General features: G+C 42.4%; 1 protein-coding gene across 7 annotated transcripts in view; it reads left to right on the top strand.

Moving 5' to 3' along the window:
- CADM1 (cell adhesion molecule 1) overlaps positions 1–22,208 on the top strand; it is a 506,083-nt gene that overhangs the window by 412,028 nt on the left and 71,847 nt on the right. For 5 of the 7 annotated variants that reach the window (XM_077456955.1, XM_077456956.1, XM_077456952.1 and 2 more), the window contains one exon: positions 5,047–5,121. The exons of the other annotated variants lie outside the window; for them this stretch is intronic. In XM_077456955.1, coding sequence (XP_077313081.1) covers positions 5,047–5,121 — 75 coding nt within the window. The remainder of the gene's footprint in view (positions 1–5,046; positions 5,122–22,208) is intronic. 7 annotated transcript variants of the gene reach the window in all.

The following is a 22,208-nucleotide window of genomic DNA, read 5'->3' as shown; positions in this document are numbered from 1 at the left end:
TCTGTCCAAAATTCATAAAGCCACACAGCCTATTCACTAAAAGCCTCCCAGTAGGGAGTTGATTTTCTGTTCTTTCCGCAAAAAACATTGAGGCTAACATTGAATGGCCTCCCATAGGAATCCCTAGGAAACATGCCATGCATGAGCAGACCAGTCGTACTTTTTGTCAAGAAACTGTATGGCACATCATGGAAATCTCAATATATCATGGACAGATAAGTATAACACTTGTAAGACTTGCTGCGGAGCAGGGCTGCATTTTAAGGATACCCGTTCCAAGCTCCTGTTATTGAATTCAGAGGGTAAATGCTCTCTGACTGCCCCTATGTTAAGGGAGTAGGCCTATGCTTTATGGATCAATATTAGTTGTGAAGTGACAAGTCAAATGAGCAGGCCTATACATTCCATTGTGATCCTGAAAGTACTTTTGATAGAAGCCAACATATTTCAGGAGTATTGTACTCTATTCGTCAGGGTATGAAAGATACGTTTGAAAAGGCTGAGTGCCAGAAAGCATGCAGATGATATAATAGCCTTAAAGATCACAGCCTAAAAAGGTACTTGCTAAGCACTAACATTTGTGCGAAACGTGTCTACCTTTTTGTCCCCTGCTCCATCTGTCAACCACTTGTCACATGAAGCTTCAATAAAAGGATTTTTGGAAGTACAGCCATCCTGAATCATTTCCTTACGTTACACAGCATGCAAGCTGGTCTAGAACCTGATTAGTGTGTGTGGGGATTAACCAGAGACTCCCTCACCTGGAGCAGCGTTTCATAAAAAGGTACTTGGTTTACTAGTGTGACACCCACTGTCCACCAAATGTAGTCATTTTTTTCAGGTATACTTTGAAATACTTTTCTGAGTCGAGATAAAATGTAGACTCACAAAAGCCAATGCAGACATTGAGGAATGCATGTTGCTTTGATATATAAATGCATTTCTGTGGTCATGAGTGATATTTTGAGGGCTCCGTGTTCTAAAAATGCTAGTTGCCTGTCATTGTCTGGCTTGGTACTCTCCGATCACATACCTTAAAGTGAACTCCTGTTCAAACAGTTCAGTACATTGCAGAAATCATTATTTGAACAGATGGTTGAATTATTCTACGTGATTTGATTCTGTTCAGCATTCAGGGATCCTTAACCTCTGCTACAGCAGCATTCCAACTTGGTCAAAAGTGCTGCATCAGGACACTTCTCTAGTTAACAGGTGGACCAATAAAGCAGCAGAACACAGATGAGGTCATCCCTCTGTTATCTCTTCATGTCCGCATGTTCACGGTCTGTACTTGTATACATACTGCAGAGATTGGCTCCCTGCGTTGCTCCACTCCTCCCGGTCTGAGCCCTGTTAAGGGTTTACAAAAGTTTGTTTTATTTAGGCAATGTAAACTCACTAGCCACTTTGTTAGGTTCAATTGCTTGGTAACACAAATTGCTAATCTGCCAATCACATGGCATCAACTCAATGCATTTAGGCATCTAGACATGGTGAAGACAATTTGCTGAAGTTCAAATCGAGCATCAGAATGGGGACGAAAGAGGATTTACATGACTTTGAACGTGGCATGCTTGTTGGTGGCAGACAGACTGGTCTGAGTATTTAAAAAACTGCTGACCGTGTGGTATTTTCACGCACAACCATCTCTAGGGTTTACAGAGAATGATCCCAAAAAGAGAAAATATCCAGCGAGCGGCAGTTGTGTGGACAAAAATGCCTTGATGTCGGAGGAGAATGGGTAGACTGGTTTGAGATGATGGAAAGGTAACAGTAACTCAAATAACCGCTTGTCACAACCAAGGTAGAATACAATCTCTGAACACACAACACATCGAACCTTGAAACATATGGGCTACAGCAGCAGAAGACCACACCCGGTGCCACTCCTTTCAGCTAAGAACAGGAAACTTAAGTTACAATTTGCACGGGCTCATGAAAATCGGACAATGGAAGATTGGTAAAAAACATTGCCTGGCCTGATGAGTCTTGATTTCAGCTGCAACATTCATATGGTAGGGTCAGAATTTGGTGAAATGGCGTGGGGGACATTTTATTGGCACACTTTGGCCCTTGGTACCAATTGAGCATAGTTTAAATGCCACAGCCTACCTGAGTATTGTTGCTGACCACGTCCATCACTTTATGACTACAGTGTACCTGTCTTGTGAGGTCTATTTCCAGCAGGATAATGCACCATATCACAAAGCTCAAATCATCTAACTGGTTTCTTGAACATGACAATGAGGTCACTGTACTTCAATGGCCTCCATAGTCACCAGATCTCACTCCAGTAGAGCACCTTTGGGAAGGTGGAATGGGAGATTCGCCTTATGGATGTGCAGCCAAAAAGTCTGCAGCAACTGCGTGATGCCATCATGTCAATATGGACCAACTTCTCTGTGGAATGTTTCCAACACCTTGCTGGGTCTATACTATGAAGAATTCATGGAGTTGAGTCCATTTCCATCCGATCGGCCATAGAGGAAAGCAGGCTGTGCATATGCAGAGCAGACATGGACCTGCCATCCACCTGCTCAGCGGGGATCAGCGGACTGATCCACTATTCAGACTGATCCGCAGGTGCAGTCCACTCGTGTGAAAGGGCCCTAAAGTGTACCTAAAAGCAAAAGCGTTTTTTTCAGTTTTGAAGAGTATAGGAGAGGGATTGGAACACCTGTCAGTTTTTATTGCTATCCGTGTCCCCATTGCAGAGATTCAGTCTCTCTATTTGTCATGTTTACCATAATCATTGAAAGTAAAATAAAATCCCAAATTTGGGGTCGACACTTGGACAGTAAAAGAGGGGACAAGTTCTGACACTTTGGATCTCCATTGGAGGGATTTCTTCTCATTTCCTGTTTTGGCTATGAGACAAAGTGAAGGGAAATCTCCCCAATAGGACATGGCAAAAAATTGGCGGGGGTTATACAAAAATGGGGAAAAAAATAAAAAACCTAGTTTTGCCTTTTACACTTTAAGAGACTCCAGAACAATCTTTAAAGCAGCTTTATCAGCCTGAACTTAAAGTGGAAGTAAACCCATGGATTTAAACAGTTAAAAAAATAAAAAGGCATGCCGGGAATGCTAACTGCACATTGGCTGTGCTCTCAGCCAAACTATCAAATCATCCAATGGCTGGTGTCATAATGAATCACATGTGCAGCACCATAGCAGTTGAAGATTAAACAGAGGCAAAGATGGCAGCTTCCTTGGCTGAAAACGATAGGGAAGTTTACTTCCACTTTAAGGCAGGTGAAGAAGGACTTGTGACTTGTAGACTTTTCATGGTGCCCCGTTTTAGCATTCCTCCGTTTTATGGAGGCTTATTCACTTAGAACATGTAGAGAATGGAGATGGTTTGCAGTGGGGAGCAACTCTCAAAAAATCAGATTTCAGTTTAGAACAAATTTAATTCTTTTGGGTTGTTTATACTCAAAACTGTTTTTCTGTAGTAAACTGTTAACACATTTTACTCGCAGATTGTGGGTTATTACCTTGATGTTCTTTGTTTTCCTTCTCTATCTCCCGACCCCAGAAGTTCAGCAGAATATCTCACAATCAGGAGATGAGGTGCTGGGATTAATTTGTGTGTTTTCTGGCACACTGTCACTGCACACTATTTATCTCTTTTCCTGATAGAGCGGGGTCATTGTGTGAGCATGGCGGACCCTCTGACTTGTCTGTGGGCTGATGTGCAATCCAAAACACTTTTCTGCTTTTCAGTATGATTGCTCAGTGCCAGTCCAACATCAATTTCTCATGTTTCGCTTGTGGGTGGAAGGGAGCCAAAAATGTTAAATGAAAGAAAACCTCATCATTGACTTTCTGGTCACTGGAAACAGTTAGTTAGCCAGTGCCAGCTGGGAAGCCATGGCTAGAGAAGGCCAGTCCTCAGCAGGCTACATAGCAGAGTAGGTATGGTTCTTCTACTGGGGGAGAAATAAAATGAGTTTGACATTGTAAAGACAGAATAATGAATCTGTTTCTTACTGTATAAGCTCAATCTAAGCAAGCTCCAATGCCATACTCTAGTAGGAAGGTTTGTACGAGCAGACAGTAAGCACCACTCTTGTGGGTAGGGTGCCTTTTGTGTACAGACTTCCCTTGCCCTTTAAAGTAGTAGCCTGATGGTAAACTCCTGAATTAAAAATAAAAACCTGGGTGGTTTAAGCTATAATGTGATAATATGCACTGCACACTAGCACATTGTGCAAGACTTGAAACAAAGCCCTCCAGTTGCGCACTGTTGGCTCTTCAATCTTAACCCCGTCTTCCTTCTGGGTTCGCACTCCCCAGCCATTTGAATGGCCAGCCCACAGTGGCGTCAGTCGCGGCACAGCGATCTGAATGGATGGCACATTTAGTGTGCTGTCAGTTGAGAGTGCAGTGTGCGTGTGGCGGTAACGTCACCAGCTGCTTCAAGTGTGAATATCTCCTGAAGACCACACGTTCATAAGATATTCACTGTACCTACAGATAAGCCTTATTATAAGCTTACCTGTAGGTACAAGTCAAAAAGCGGAGTTTACTACCACTTTAAGTTAAAACAAACAATTTAAATGGTTACAATGCTGCAGTTTTGTGACTGGCATCTTAAACCTTGGTATGTCCATGTGTTCTCAAGTGTACTATTATCATAATCCTATAATCCTTTTATTACCCATTACCCCCCTTAATTCATATTTGCTGTTGCCCATTTGTTGATTTCAGCCTGGTGCACTGTAAGTATGTATTGCCCTTTGTAGCTCAACATTGATATATGCTTATTAATATCCTGCTGATCTCTTGTTTGAGTTACATTTGCCTTTTATTTTACTGTTGTGTTAATTATCCTATTAATTACCCAACAATTTCATATTCATTGCTGGATACTTTCCTGATTATATCCTGCTAAATGGTTGTCGGTTTCACATTATTAATATTGTGCTGATTTCCATCGAAGCATTGATGTCCTACTGATTTCCCATTGAGATTGTGCTTTTTGTGATGTGTTTTGTTTTATTTTTTTAATTTGGTTTTTGTTTTCCTTGTTTTTCCATCCAGATCCCCCCACTACCCCCCCACTTCCCACAACAACCACCACTACCACCACAACTACCACACCCTCCACCATCCCAGGTATGGTACCTTCATTACATGTGTGTCTGTCGCATCCCTGCATGAACTGTGGGTTAGGGTCAATGTCTAGATCTATTTCAGGTGTCTTCATAACTACTCTGGGACTGCTGACCTTACCTTTCTCGTTAAACAGCAGTGTGGCTGATCATTCTGGGATTACATCTGCAGAAAACAATCCTGTTTCTTCTTTGAATTTGACTGCAGTCTTTGCATATGAGCAGGCTACTTTTCTCTGACCAAACGCGATGCTTACCTAGATGTTTTTCTGTTACGCCAAACAACTATCGCTTAAGTGACCTGTTATGCTAATGGACATGGTTTTCTAAAAGCTTGGTATCTTACAGCAATTGTTGCTAAAACTGAAACCTAAAACAATGGACACCCTACAAAGATCATCACCTCTCTTGCTGTCTGCACCACTGATTGCTTCTGTTCTACGGAGAAATCATTGGTTGAAGAATTGTCAGAAAATGACACTTCCATGAGTGTCGAGTTCCTGGTCCTGTGTTGTGCGGTATGGTTCCTCCCACTAATCCCTACATCACTACCACTTCAGGCTACAGCAGTGATGTAGGGGCCAGCAGATCATAGGAAGGGTTGGGTGTTGGTTTCTGAAGGTTCTAAAGTTGGCGTGTCATCCCTGTTATGGCAGCAATAGGCAGCATGGCGGATATCTCTAAGCCCACGTACACACGGTCGGAGATTTTGCCAACCAAATCCGTCGGATTTTGCCCGTCGGATTTAGTCCGACGGATTGTGTCCGAAACTTGCATACACACGGTCGGGCCAAGTTGGCGAAAAATCCGATCTTTCAGAACGTGATGACGTAATTTCGTTACGATGGGACTACATTCAGGCTAGTAGCCAATAGCTTTGATGTAGGAATTTGATCTGAGCATGCGTGGCACTTGGTCCGGTGAAAATGCTCTACACATGATCGGATTAGGTCCGTCCGACCCAGTTGGTCGGGAAATATTTCCAACATGTTGGAAAATTGGGTCGGACGGAGATTCGGACAGAATCAGTCCGATGCATACCACACACAGTCGGATTATCTGACGACACGGTCCGATAAGACTCATTCCGACAGATTCTCCGACCGTGTGTACAAGGGCTTAGGCTGAATTCACACTGTGTGGTGACAGATGTTTTATTGCAGGGACACACAGGGAACAGTTGTTTGTGTCCTCTTCAAACTGCAATGCAACTGAGGCCTAGGACTGCGCTAAAATGTAGACATGTTACATTTTATCGCAGCACACCGCACAGAATCACATGGCACTGTATGGCAGCACAGTACACCATGCTTCTGTAGAGCGCCATGAATGAAGTGTATGCTTTGAAAAAAAAAATGTTTGTACAAAACTTAAGGAAATAAAACAGAGCGGTGTGATGGACCGGACCGCGCACCACTCTGCCCCCTACCGCAGCCGGAAACAGACAGCTGCCGGAGTGGTAAAGCACTCAAGCAGCTGTCTGGATAATGTGAATTCAAAACCCCACCCCCAAGGCACAGTGATAATAAATGTGAAAGGGCATAAGATGAATTCATGCATAAACAGGGTGCTATAAACTTAAAATATGATTCATCCCATGAACCAAGACTTCTAGTAATTTAAGTAAGCTCAACGACACAAGTGTATAATCTGCAAATAGTGTATTGGGTAGTAAAATGATCTTGCCCACATATGAATTCAACACAGTAGCATGGCAGTATAGGTACAGTACAGTAGAGGTAAATGATATATAGATGGGCAGCACAGTGGCTCAGTGGTTAGAGCAACTGCCTTGCAGCACTGGGGTTCTCAGCTCAAATCACCAGCCTGGACGCTATCTGCATGGAGTTTGCTTGTTCTCCCTGTGCTTGTGTGGGTTTGCTCCAGACACTCCTGTTTCCTCTCACACTCAAAAGACATGCTGGTAGGTAAATTGACCCTAGTATGTGTACATATGAAATAAGGACCTTAGATTGTAAGCTCCTTGAGAGCAGGGACTGATGAGAAGGCATAGTATGTAAATACATGTTAAAAAAAAAAAAAAAAAATAGATCGTGCTGCACCACTAGGTAAACCTGAACTCCTAGCACAAAAATGTTCATTTAAATACAATTTGTTCCTTTAAGAATATTGATCCACAAATGTCTTTAAAACCCAGCTATTACATTATCGGAATTATCAGGATCGCAACAGTCGCTCTGTAGTTCTCCGGCACCTCAGGGGGCCCGCTGACTGCCTATTCGTCAGTGTGATCACTAAGAGGCAGAGATGGTGGTGGGAGAGGATGGCACCCTAGTGGAACTAGGACTATGTAGAAGGATGGGAGCTTTTACACACCCATTTCCAACTCCTATTTAGATCCTAAAGGAAGATGTTCCCCCCCTCCCCCGCTTCCTTATTCCATTTTCTCTTTTATTTCCCTCCATTCTTACCCCATTTCCCTTTTTAGTTTGTTTAAATGAAAAGTCTCACCATCATCCGTATATGATGTGATATGTTTTAAAGTATTGTCCAAAGGGTATCGAAACCAAAACCAAAAATGTAATATATTGCATCCTACCAATCGTTAGATGTAGTAGCTGCTTTAGTTTTCTTTTTAGGATTTTTCTCCAATTCTTTCACATGGCAATATGGCCAGTAACACACTTGTTGTATTAGAGTGCCCCCACTCTGGACAAAGGAGCACAGGGGGTGCCTGCTTTCTCATTCTGGGAGAAGGGGCGTGTTAGATGTACTAGCAGATTTAGATGCATTAACAAGATGAAGCCAAACTCCAGCTAACACTTTATTAGCAGTTACAGCAAATAGTCCAACTGTTTTTTGTTTTTGTTTTTTTCTTTTGGGATAAAGGTTTTTCATAAAAGGAAGCTGATCATTGTAAGCACCCCTGCTGGTGTTAAATGTTTTTTTTCTCTTCTGTAACTGATGTTGGAGAGCATGTTCTTTTGAAAAACAACAAACTTACTGGCTGGATCACCGGATGAAAATAGAAGATAAAAAGCCTAAAAGAGAAAACAAATGCAGCCATCACATCTAAGAATTGGTAAGCTGCAATATAAGTTTGCTTTTGGGTTTAAAACCACTTTAATATTTTTGTATAAAAGTTTTGCATAGCTTTTGTAGAATATTCAGTATGACAAATTGACCTTGAGTAAATTACATAGTTTGTTTTAGTGGGGAGTTAAAATGGTAATGTTCTCATTCAAAAGCAGAATCATGAAGACAAAACTGATTCTTTTCTTTTAACATTCAAGTAGGAGTTGGAATGGAAAAGCTCCTATTCCTCCAAATCTTCCTGTTCTGTGATTAAGCTCCACTAGGGGGCGAAGCGCTTCAACAGGAGTAGCTGGGTGGAGTATTCTCTGTTGTGCTGGAACAACAAAGTTGAATTTATCTCTTTGGAAAAAACAGTGTGCGGGTTTCTTATATAGAGATTGGCCCAGAGAAATGAGCACCTGTCGCTGGAATGATTACACCAGATAGTGAGTACAGATGTTATTACTTTATGTTGGATTTATATACAGTATCTCACAAAAGTGAGTACACCCCTCACATTTTTGTAGCTATTTTATTATTTGACATTACTGAAGAAATGACACTTTGCTACAATGTAAAGTAGTGAGTGTACTGCTTGTATAACAGTGTAAATTTGCTGTCCCCTCAAAATAACTCAACACACAGCCATTAATATCGAAACCACTGGCAACAAAAGTGAGTACACCCCTAAGTGAAAATTTCCAAATTAGGCCCAAAGTGTCAATATTTTGTGTGGTCGCCATTTTCCAGCACTGCCTTAATCCTCTTGGGTATGGAGTTTACCAGAGCTTCACAGGTTGCACACAGTTACACACAAGATAGTCACATGGATGTATGGACATTTACAGGCTAACAAAAAAGACAATGCTGAGGAAAGCTATTTTTTAGTGTTAATTTAGTGGCATTTAGTACCACCAAATAGTAGAGCAATACTATTAAATGGGGGACTTTGAATATACCTCTGATAGTATACTCATGCAAAGAAGGATTATAATCCAAACAAAATAAATTATATTGTATTACAGCATTTAATAAAATACCACCACATAATCCTTAGTTCATGATGTATATCACATTTGAGATCAGAGAAATGCTGAAAAAGCTTATTTTTTTTCGCCATGAAACGCGTAGACCCTTGTCTCCCGTCTCTATACACACTTTAAAACATGTGACGATTTATGTACATGCTCTGCCTAAATTTATCACTAATGCATATGTATATGAAATATGTCACTTTGATGACCTATGTAGTGGTATTTTATGACATTTTGTAATAAAATATTATCCATTTTATTTGGATTATAATTCTTCTTGGCATGAGTTTACGATCAGGGGTTTATTCAAAGTACCCCATTTTCTATGTTTTGGTCTATTACTTGGTGATGGGGATAATACTATACTCCCTATAGTGTTTTTCTGAATTTTGGTACACATCACCTCTCCTTCAACTAGATGGCTTTATGATTTAGTACCACCACCACTGTTTTCAGTTCCTCTCCCCTAATAAACTGGCAGGTGAACACATCTCAGTCATTGGTTGCCATTCACATACAACTACTAAAGAGAAAAAAAAACACAAAACTGTTTGCCCATGGGACTTTAATGGAGTGGTGCTCATTAACCACTTTCAGACCGGACCATTTTGCTGGTCAAAGACCAGACCACTTTTTGCGATTCGGCACTGCGTCGCTTTAACTGACAATTGCGCGGTCGTGCGACCTGGCTCCCAAACAAAATTGACGTCCTTTTTTTCCAACAAATAGAGATTTCTTTTGGTGGTATTTGATCACCCCTGCGGTTTTTATTTTTTGCGCTCTAAACAAAAATAGAGTGACAATTTTGAAAAAAAACGCTTTCTTTTTTACTTTTTGTTATAATAAATATCCCCCAAAAATATATAAAAAAACATTTTTTTCCCTCAGTTTAGGCCGATACGTATTCTTCTACATATTTTTGGTAAAAAAAAATCGCAATAAGCGATTATTGATTGGTTTGCGCAAAAGTTATAGCGCTTACAAAATAGGGATAGTTTTATAGCATTTTTATTAATAATTTGTTATTATTTTTTTTTTTACTAGTAATGGCAGCGATCAGTGATTTTTATTGTGACTGCGACATTGTGGGGGACCCATCGGACATGTTTGACACATTTTTGGGACCATTGTCATTTATACATTAATCACTGCTATATAAATGCAGTGATTCCTGTGTAAATGACACTGGTAGTGAAAGGGTTAACCAGTGGGTGGCAGTGTAGGGGTTACGTGTTCCTAGGGGTGTGTTACTAACTGTTGGGGGCTGGGCTTTAATTTAGTGAACACTGATCTCTGCTCCAATCGCATGGAGCAGAGATCAGCGTCACTAGTTGCTAGGCAGAATGGAGAAATGCTGTTTACACAGCATTTCCTCCATTGTGTTCTGCGCACACCTATACATTTACAGATACTTTTGGCTTGATTCATAAGATTTCCAAAACTGATAATGGTTCAGCTTACACGTTTGATGGGCTAGAAGTTGCTGTACACAGCAGAAATCCTTTGAAGTGTTTGCATTCAACTACAACCATTTGACCCCTTTCACATGGACTTTCATTCAGATCAGGTCCGCCTGTCAGTTTTTCAGGCGGACCTGATTGGAACCTCTATTCACTCCTGTGGAGCGGCAGATATCAGCGGTGACATACCCGCTGCTATCGGATCTGAACCTGTCTGTGAAATCCAGATGGATGGTGACCCTATTTTCCAATAGTCAATCAGATTGGATGAAGACAGACAGGTGGTCCATAGAGGAGAGCAGGACTCTGACAGGTCCATCTCAGCACAGTGGGCAGAAACAGACCTGTGATCTGCCTGCTCACTGGGGATCAGCCGATCGATTCTCCGCTGAGCAAGCGGACAAGCCTGTGTGAAAGCAGCCTTTCTCGGGCTGAAATGGATGATGGCGCAAAACAGCAGCTAGTGCCCAAATAAACAGCCAGTGTATAGAGACTGAATCTGTCTGTCAAGGTAACTTTACATAATAATACAAGTTATACAAGGTAACTCTGGCCAGAATAAATTACCTTTTAAAATGTATACTGCAGGTCTGCATGCCAAAAACAATTAATCAGCAAAATAAGCTGCTTAGAGGATTTACAGAAAAATATGAAATAAGAGACCATCTTCAAATCTAATATGTATGAAATAGAAATAGAATCTGAGGGATCCCTTGCAGCTATCTTTAATATAAAAGACTAGGTACTGTATGTACTTGCTCACCTGCCTCTTAGTACCGCGGGCTATGTTAATACTCACTTTGCTCCCTATTCCAGTAGTCTCCATGGTTCAGCCATGCTCAGTGCCACACACTCTTATAGCAAAAACATTTCCTGCCGGCACCGTCTTCGCAGTGCGCATGCACATCGCAACCCATTCATTCCTGAGTTGGGCCATTTTTCAGCCATCCAGCATACCATGCCTCACCCATTGGAATGAATAGACTACAGCAGGCATGCACACATGAAGACAGGCTGGCAGGGGTTATTTTTGCTCAAAAGGCTATGCAGTATCTGGCAGGGCCACACAGTGATGAGCGCTGGAATAGGGAGCAAGGTGAGTATTCACCACAGCTTTAAGATCCGATTTCAAACCGAAGCATGCAAAATTATGTGTTTTTGTTGTTGCAGAATCACTAACTTATCTGGAAACAAGATGTTTATATAATCCTCTGTCCATCTCATTTCATGTTCCCCTTTACAGCCCTTATTCCTTGCCAATTTTTAATTTAGACATTCTTCCTGCTGTTAGAGGAATCACACTAGAACATCAGCGTTCATCTGGCTACCCCGCGGAAAGAGTGCTACCTTGGTCCCCTCATGACCATGATAGTAAAAAAATATTTTCACATTTCTTTTGCTGCTTCAATCTGTGCTAGAACCAATATTTTGCAGCAATGTAACATTCTACTTAATACTGGTAAAGTGATTCCGTGCTGATGATTTAATTGGTATATAATATAATTGGGAATCTAAGGCCTGAATCGGTTTCAGGAAAATCTATAAAAAAAGTTGTTTTATATGAAATGTGTGTATGTATGTATATGTATGTATGTATATATATATATATATATATATATGTATATATATATATATATGTGTGTGTGTGTGAAATCAATAATCGTGTACAGCCAAGTGGAGTCAGGGGCCACAACCTCACAGGATCTAGCTGATTGCAAAACCTCTGTGGAAAGTATGTATACATTTTTTTTCCTTCACAAATGATGTCTAATATATAAATCTATTTTAACAGCAAAGTGTCAAGTACATTATTTTCACAGAGGGTGGTAACCTTTCCATAGATCAAGATATTTAATAGTCTTATGTAAGCACCCTGTAACGTCTTTACAGTAAGTGTGAGTAAAATTGCCTTAAGTTTTAAAAAGAATTCCAACATTAAATACAGTCCTGAGAAGAAGATTGTAAACCCTTGCTTAGCTCCTAGCATGTGAATTAATATATATTTTTTTTTTATACAGCAAAATTAATCGTACAGTCTTATTTAACAATATATAAATGTTCCACGTATCCATATCAGTGCAGCTAATGGGATGTTGAGAACATGTTTGCTGGAGACAGGCGTTCGGTTGTGCGTTTGACCTGCTATATGCCATACAGTGGGGAAAAAAAAATGTGACAATTTCGATTTACTTCCTTTTCATGACTGCATTTAGTTGTGGTGCAGTGTTGCCTGATATAAAAGATTTCAGAAAATTGGTTATTGAAGTTCTAACATGAAAGAGATACAGTATAATTGTAGAAGGCTGTTTTAAAGACTTTTGAGTTCATCATTTCACTTTTTAGTCAGATCTAAAAATGCAAGAAATTCAGCAATATTGTTTCTCCCCCGTGGTATGGGCATCATGCAAGTGCAATCAGTGCAGTACTCCTGCAGGGGACAAAAAATCCTAGGATGACAACTAAGATCTCTTGCACTTGATAACTTCAATTCTCAGGATGCTATTGTCTTCAAGAATCTACGAAAAGAACAAACTTAGTACATATGGGGAGCTTACGGACAGTTATTATGATGTGTCATATTAGCACAGTTAGAACAATGTTGTAACTAATTTAGTACAAACCAATGAACTGTAAAATTAAGAAAAGAATTAAAATGTATCTAAACCCAAAAACAAAATTTTAATATGTTGCAGCTTTACAGACCTTCTATTTAATGACTGTATTCGTTTTCTCTTTTTTTTTTTTCCTTTAATTTCAGCTGTTGATTCTGCCATTAAGGCCTCATGCACACGAGACACTGTTAAGCGCGTGTTCAAAGGCAGTTGGACACTTTTTTCAACTGCTCCTGAACTCATTCAATGTTATCCTATGTGTCCATGTACACAGTCTTGTTTTTTGCCGTTTTTATGCAGTTGCGTTTAACCTTGTTTTTCCAGAAGCAAAAAAATGGGTTCAGACACAAAACACGGCAAAACGATGCTACCACGTTTGCCGCGTTTTCGTTTATAAGCGTTTTTAAAGGTGACCTATTTTTTTTTTTTTTTTTTTTTTTTTTACATTAAAAATCTCAAAAATTATTGCAAATGATGAAAACCATTAGAAAAATATTTTAAACAATTGCAAGTGGACAATCCACAACTTGTGGCAATTGACATGGCAGGTGGCAAGTGACCTGGCAAGTGGACAATCCACAACTTGTGGCAGGTGATGTGGCAAGTGGACAATCCACAACTTGTGGCAGGTGACCTGGCAGGTGATGTGGAAAGTCACGTGGCAAGTGGACAATCCACAACTTGTGGCAGGTGCCGTGGCAAGTGACATGCTAAATACAAGTACACTGCTGCTCTCACAGCTGCTGCTACTCACTCTGGTCTCACAAAATTGCTGAAATAGTTAATAATACACAGGGTTAAGGGCGGCACAGTGGTGTAGTGGTTAGCACTCTCACCTAGCAGTAAGAAGGGTCGCTGGTTCAAATCCCAACCACGACACTACCTGCCTGGAGTTTGCATGTTCTCCCTGTGCCTGCGTGGGTTTCCTCCGGGTACTCTGGTTTCCTCCCACAATCCAAAGACATGCAGGTAGGCTAATTGGCTTCTTTCCAAAATTGGCCCTAGTATATGAATGGGGACCTTGGATTGTGGGCTCTTTGAGGGTAGGGACCGATGTGAGTGTGCAATGTACAGGGACAATTGTAGACACTTAGGTTGAACTGGATGGACTGGTGTCTTTATTCAACCTTACTAACTATGAAACTATGAAACTATGAATGTTTTCTGTAATTTTGAAAGTGTAAATGATGGAAATAAAATCTAACTTTTTTTGACATATAAGAATGTCTAATCTGTAATTTGATGCCATTTGGAGATTTTTTTTCATCTTTCCTTGGCTTCGTTATGCACATTAATACACATTTTTACCTGGGGTTCCCAAACTTTCGATCCCCACTGTATGGCAACGATCATCCTCAGGGACGCATATTTGCATTTACAGATGCATCGGAAATTCCAGAAATTCCTCAGATTGGCAGTCAAGGTGAACTCGGAAATTCTCCACTTCCAGTTCGGGGCACTTCTGTTTGGCCTAGCATCCTCTCCCAGGATTTTTACAAAGGTCCTGGCAGAAGCCCTAGCTCCGGTGCGGTGTCAGGGTCATTACAGTGATCCCCTATTTGGACGATCTTCTGTTTGTCACCCAGTCTTACCAGCAGCTAGTAGAGAATCTACAGGAGTCGCAACACTTTCTGCGTTCTCTTGGTTGGTTGATCAATCTGGACAAGTCCCAGCTGATCCCAAGCCAGGAAGTACTGTATCTGGGTTGCAGAATCTCCTCAGTAGAGGGCAAGGTTTTTCTCCCATCAGAGAAGATGGAGACGGTAGGTCTAGCAGTAGCGTGGCTTCAGACCAGTCAGGAAGCCCAGGTCAGAGATGAGAGGCTTAATGATATCCTGTTTTCCAGCAGTCCCTTGGACAAGGATTCACCAGCGCCCGCTGCAGGCTCTCCTTCTGCATTGCTGGGATGGCAGGAAGCAGGGTTTGGATCAACCTATGCTGATATCCACCAGGGTCAAAAGGACACTCTTGGTGGCGAACCAGTCACAAGTTGGACAGCGGTCTGTTATGGTTCAGTTCTTGTGCTGACAACAGACGCCAGCTCTTTCGGCTGGGGTGCACACCTGGAGACGGTTCTGGCTCAAGGATCCTGGTCTCAGGTGGAAGCCAGATGGACCTCAAATCAGAGGGAATTATTACTGGTAGTACAGAGGGCGATAGTAGCCTTCCAGCAAAAAATAAAGGGAAAATATCTTCAAGTAAGGTCGGACAATGCAGCTGTTGTCGCATATATAAACAAACGGGGCACCAGGAGCCCTGTTTGCAGAAGATAGCAGGAGAAATTCTCTCTTGGACCGAGTCGAACCTAGCGTTGATGTCAGCGGTTCATTTAAAGGGGGCTCAGAACTCGCTGGCGGATGTTCTCAGTCATCAGTGTGTGAATCGGGACGAATGGTCAGTCAACCAGGAGGTGTTTGAGCAGGTTGTGAGGGCTTGGGTCAAACCAGAGGTGGATTTGTTTGCCTCAGAAAGCAACAAGGTTGCCCAGTTCTTCTCCCTGCACTTGCAGGATCGAGCCAGAGGGATAGATGCCTTTGCCAGTGCATGGCACTTCAAGCTGCGCTATGCCTTTCCCCCAGTAAGGCTAGTTGCGGCGGTCCTTCAGAAATTTCAGACCTGGGTAACGAATCTAATTTTGATAAAACCGTTTTGGCCAAGAAGGGCCTGGTTTGCAGTCCTAAAGAGATTGGCAATATATCCTCCAATTCATCTTCCGAGGAGGGAGGATCTGGTTACACAGGGTCCTATCCGGCATCCTCAAATAGAGACCCTCAGACTTACAGCGTGGTATCTGAGGAACAGCTGTTAAGGGCCCAAGGTTTTTCAGAAAGGTTCATTAAGACTCTCTTAGAATGCCGTAAGCCAGTGACCAGGGCCATTTACATCAAAGTCTGGAAGAGGTTCAATTCCTGGTTAGCAAAACAGGAGCAGGAAGATCCAGGTATTCTGGCAGTGCTGGACTTCTTCCAGGCAGGAGTGGAATTAGGGCTTTCTGTCAGCACCTTGAAGGTACAGGCTGCCGTTTTTAAGCGTCTTTCTTCAGGTCCCCCTGCAGCACGATCGTTTTGTAAAGAATTTCTTTAAAGCCCTCTCCAGGTCCAGACCAGTGAAGGTCAGAGCCTGTCCCTCTTGGGATCTATCCTTGGTACTTAGTGCACTTACAAAGAGTCGAACCTCTGGAGAAATCTGATGCTAAATTGGTATTTTTAAAAACCTCTTTTTTGATTGCAATTACCTCAGCCAGAAGAGTGAGTGAGTTGCAGGCGCTGTCGATTAGAGAGCCTTTTTTGTTGATTTTGGAGGATAGGGTTGTGCTTAAAAGAGATCCTAGTTTCCTCCCCATAGTTTCTTCTACTTTTCATAGAACTTAGGACATTATCCTGCCAACATTTTATTCTTCCTCAGAAGGTGATGGGGAAGGAGAATTCAGTTTAGTTGACTTTAGGCGTAGCCTTTTAGTTTATTTTTTATATCAGCAAAGACTTCAGGAAGTCGGAATCTTTGTTTGTGAATTTAGCGGGGTCACACAAAGGACTTAAGGCATCTAAATCCACCATCGCCAGATGGATTTGGATGATGGTTTTAGAGGCATACAGGTTGCCAGGGAGGCAAGCGCCTCTAGTTAAGGCACATTCAACTAGGGTGGTTTCAGCTTCGTGGGCAGAGAAAGACGGTGCCACTCCGGAGGAGATCTGCAGAGCAGCAATGTGGTCCAGCTACTCCCTGTTTGCAAAGCATTACCGCTTGGACCTGGTTGCTGATAAAGATCAGGCATTTGGGAGAAGGGTCCTCCAGGCAGTGGTCCCACCCTAACAGAGCCAGTTTCTTACTTATCTCAGAGGCTGTCCTGGAAAACAATAAGAGAAAACCGGAGTTAGACTTACCGGTAACACTTTTTCTAGGAGTCTTCCAGGACAGCCTGGTTTCCCACCCAGAGTTTTAAAGCTGGAGCAAATGGGGATATACTAATGTTGTGCCAGTGTGTTATGTCTTTCAGAGCCTTCCGGCAGTTCTTATGGGAACTGAAGGGGAAGGCCTGGATGACCTCCTTTTAACCATTTGGGTGAATGTGTTTCCTGTCCCGGAGGGAGGAGCCCTATGTCTCAGAGGCTGTCCTGGAAGACTCCTAGAAAAATTTACCAGTAAGTCTAACTTTGTTTTTATTTTTTTTTTTTTTTAACCAGGCTTGGCGGAAGTGGAGCTTCCAACTTAGAAAAATTGAGCTTAGTCTACATGACATGCCTGTATGTCAAGCTCCACTTCCGCCAAGCCTGGTTAAAAATAAAATACATACATATATATGTGTGTGTATATATGTGTGTGTGTGTGTGTGTGTGTGTGTGTGTGTGTGTGTGTGTGTATATATATATATATATATATATATATATATATATCTATAATATATGTGTTTATGTATGTGCAAAATAATTTTGATCGAGGATGGATTGAGCTCCTAGCTCCAAAGCAGCGGCCGTTTTGGTCCACCCGGCGGCGGCCTAGTTGCGGTGCGCTGACGTCCTCATCACCCGCCTGCTTGTGCCGTCTACTCTGCAGCTGGGTCTGCCTGCTGTCTATTCCGGACAGAGTGGAGATGTGGATATTACAGTATGGGGGCAGATGTGGATAGATGTGCCTAGTATAAAGTGACTGACAGTCAATATACTAGATACGTTTTATAATTAAAGGTAAACTAACGTTCTACGTTTTTTTTCTTAGTTTAATAAAAAAAAAAAAATTAGTCGATTAATTGATTAAAATTTTCATGTTCAATTGTTTTTTTTAATCAGTAACAGCTATATATATATATATATATATATATATATATATATAAGACCCCATGACTGCAGTTTGTTTGTTTTTGTTTGTTTTTTGGAAAAGTGAACTTGGCCTTTAAAGCAAATATTAAAAAAAAGCGCAGTGACACTATGTCAAATTTGCCTTTAGTACAGATCTCTCCAGTGGAGTCCTGCCACCGCTGACAGGGATTCCATCTTCATCTGGTCGTCTTCCAGGATTGCGGGCTCCAACCATCTGACTGGCGGAGCCGTGATGTCACTACCATGGCCCAGGCACAGCACAGAGCTTTGAAGGAATGGCACAGGTATGCTGCTCCTTCAGAGCACATGCCGGCTGCTGCTTGCTGGAATATCCCCTAAATGGTGCACGTTTTGGATACTCATTTTACCTACAGGTAGCTTTATTATAAGCCTACCTGTAGGTGAAAATAACCAGAGAGTTTACTAACACTTTAAACTTCAGCTGTAGGTGCACATAATATACACATGATATACCAGGATCAGGATATGTTCTCTGTTTAGAAAACAGATCTTGAGATGTATGAGAATATAGTTAAAGTTGAATTTTATATATAATGCACTTTAGCATCCATGGGCAATGTTTGATGGAATACAAAGACCTTTTTCACACTGAGGCTTTTGTCATGTGGTTTCACGCTAAAACAAAGCACCTGAAAAGCTCTTGAAAACTGCTTCCTATTAATATCAATAGATATTTTGTACACTGGGGCGGTGCCCTGGTAGGGCAGTGAAAAAAGTCCTTAAAAAAAGTGCTTAAAGCTCCTCAAAAATGCCCATGTCCAAGAGTGCTGCAAAATAGTTTTCTTTTTCATACATCATGGGACACAGCGTTAGGCTAATATTCATTACCTGCTGGGTTATACTTCATCTCCAGGTGAATGGACACTAGTAGACCAAAGGTCTTTAGACAAGTTTTGCTGTAATGCGGCCTCCATGCGCTTGACTCTGTGAAGTGGAATCCTGGGCACCACAGCACTAAGGCATTCCTGCAGGGTGCTGTACAGGTCCAAGGGAGTGGACCCTAAACATGAAAAGGATACCCAGTCCTTGAAGGTCCTCAAGTGACAGGAACCTGACCTGAAGGGTGAAGATTGTGCTCTTAGTTTCTAAGCTGCCCTGCACCTGGCGGGGTAAGTGAAACCCCTTTATTATTATTGTGGGGTGTCTCAGTGATTGTAACGATCAGTCAAGCTAGCTAGAGGCTTGACACCTGTGTGCAGTGACCATACGTGGGAGTTTTTGGGCTAGAGGTGAGGGTGTTTGCAAAGTGTACCTTTTTTTGCTTGTGTTTGGCTGTTCTTTAGCTGTATGATGGTGCCCCATTTCGCCATGATGTACGTGAGTTTGCAAGAGCGCGCCGCTGGGCTCAGCAGTTTTTTTTGGTGGCCATGGCGCATGTGCGGCAAAGCCATTATCTGAACACACGAAGATTTACGTAGTATGCGAATACAGCCATGCCCGTTCGCCATGACTGTGTATGTGCTTGTGCACGCACAGAACGTTCCAGCGCACAGCCAGCTTATTTAAGCTGTGTATGCCAAGTATGCGGTGCTTCCAGAATGCAGCTGTGGGACACAGAGCAGGCTCTGAACCAGGCATATGCAGTGGTTCATTGCTCATTACCTGGGTCACATGAGTCACCAGGTGTTGCTTGGCAAGATAAGGGTGCTTAGCAGGATTGTTACATAGGGGCTTGGTGAGCCTTATTAAATGGTCTCCCTTCTGAGGTGTATTACTACACCCAGGTACTCCCTTTTTGTGGCTAGTAAATGTCTTCAAAAAAAGAGGAGCTGGACTAACACTACAAGGAAGGGCACATCTATGTCATCAGTAGTTCCTGATGAACCTAATTGTATCCCTAATGTTGTATCCCCTGATGGACCAGAGTCTTTGGGGCAATCTACGCCTATCTGGGACTGTGCCTACAGTCAACGCTGCTGCTTTACCCTTTATCACTAAGTATGAACTGTCCTCAGCACTAGCCGGGTTAGAGCACAGGATTGCTGGCATGATTGCCTCCATCCTGCAGGGTGGCAAGCAGCATGGTGTATCCCCTTCCATGGAGCCTACTAGTCTGGATCAGGAATGGGTTGAGGCTGGGGAAGAGCGTAAAGCTCACAATTCTGTGGATGGCTTGGTGGATGAATCTACTTCCGAGCAATCTGAACAAGAAGATATCCAGTTGGTGTCTGTCTCTCAATCACAGAGGCTTTTGATTCTGCCTTTAAGTTTGCCTCTTGCAGAGGTTACTGAGCCTCTTCAGGCCACACAGGCTTTCCGCTTACACAGCCTGTTCCAACAGAGGGTGTATGCTGATTGGGAACATCCTGACAGGATTTCTGTTTCTCCTAAGAGGTTTTCCCTTTTATATCCCAGGGATGAAAAGTTTAAGAAGTGGAGCATGCCAGCTATAGATGCAGCAGTCTCTTCCTTAAACAAGAACTTGACTTGTCCGGTAGATAACATACAGTTCTTGAAAGACAAGAAATTGGAGTAATTATTAAATGCTTCCTTTTCTTTGGCCAGTTCAGCTATTCAGCCAGCTGTTGCAGCAATTGGTATCTGCCAGTCCTTAAAGGATCAGATCAATCGGCCTGACAGGCCTAACAAGGAGGATGATCTGCCTGAAAATAAGGCAGATATTCCTTGAGTGCTGTGTTTTTGCTGTTGCCTTAAAGGATTCAATACAGCAGGTTTCTCATTAGGCTCTCTTGTATGTACATATGCGCAGACTTTTGTGGCTTAAGAACTGGTCAGCTGAGCTTCCTTGTAAGATTTTGGTTGGCATGTTTCACCTTTCATGGGGGAACGTTTATTTGGTGATCATTTGGACAAATATATCCAAAAGATTTCCAGAGGGAAGAGTCCTCTACTTCCTGTGAAGAAAAGCACCAGGCGTCCCTCGTTTAAAACTTCAGGGACTGCTTCATCAAATGTCTCAGCTCCAAGGCTGTTCTGCCGCCAACAGGAAGCTAGGGCCAGGGGCAAGCCGCTAGACCAGTGCCAGAAAAATCCCTGGGTCAAAAATTTGCCAAGCCCTCCTTTTTGAGGGGAAGCCCCCACTCCATCGGGTGGGGGGAAGGCTGCTGCACTTTGGGAACATTTGGAGAACAATAATTCAGGACGAACGGGTCACCAACTATATCCCACGGTTACAAGGTGGAGTTGCGGGGGGTTCCCCCTCAGAGGTTTTTAAGATCCAGCGTTCCCTCGGATCCTTCAAAAATAAACTTATTGCTTCATGGCACTACATAATTTAGTGTATCAAGGAGTGATTGTAGAGGTTCCTGTATCTGAAAAAGGCATGGGGTTTTACTCAAAACTGTTTACGGTTCAAAAACCAAAAAGGCACATGAGGCTCATTTTGGACCTAAGATCCCTGAAACAGTATCTACTGATCCAGTCCTTTCAAATGGAGGTTCCTGTTATTTGCAGTAGAGGAACATCATTTTCAGTTTGTGGCTCTACCCTTCGGGCTTGCTACAGCTCCCCGGGTGTACACAAAGGTCCTAGCACCAGTACTGGGGCTTTTAAGGGCCCAAGGGATCTTGGTGCTTGGGTATCTGGATGGCCATCTGCTCAGAGATCACTCACTATAGGCTATTGAACAAAGAATAACATGCACAGTCTGGTATTTGTAAAGATTAGGCTGGATCATAAATACCGAAAAGTCAACCTTGAGACCAGCTCAAAGTCTAAAGTATTTAGGTCTGATCCTAGCTAAGGTCCAAGCAAGAGTATTCTTTCCAACCGCAGGGATCTGTGCCCTGAAGGATCAGGTGCATCAGATAAGGGGCACCAGAAAACCCTCCATTCGGCTCTGTATGAGTCTTCTATAGAGGATGGTATCCTCCTTCGAGGTGGTGACCTATGCCCAGTTCCATTCCAGGCCTCTACAACAAGACGTCTTGTTGGCTTGGATCAGGAGAAGACAAGCCCTGGATTATGCAATGTTATTATCTCCTCGGGCACGTTTAAGCCTAAACTGGTGGTTGTAGGATCAGAACCTGCGAAAGGGAAGATCCTTCCTCCCGGTAACTTGGAGAGTACTGACTACGGATGCTAGTCTCTCAGGCTGGGGAGCGACCCTAGAAGAGCTCACAGCTCAGGGGACAGAACAGATCCTGCCCAT

The sequence above is a fragment of the Lithobates pipiens genome, unplaced genomic scaffold (genome assembly GCF_037356315.1).
Source record: "Lithobates pipiens isolate NorthernLeopardFrog02 unplaced genomic scaffold, aLitPip1_a1.2 Scaffold_27, whole genome shotgun sequence".
In the NCBI taxonomy this organism is placed as follows: domain Eukaryota; kingdom Metazoa; phylum Chordata; class Amphibia; order Anura; family Ranidae; genus Lithobates; species Lithobates pipiens.
The sequence above is the reverse complement of the archived record's forward strand: the minus strand, read 5'-3'. Positions and strand labels throughout refer to the sequence as shown.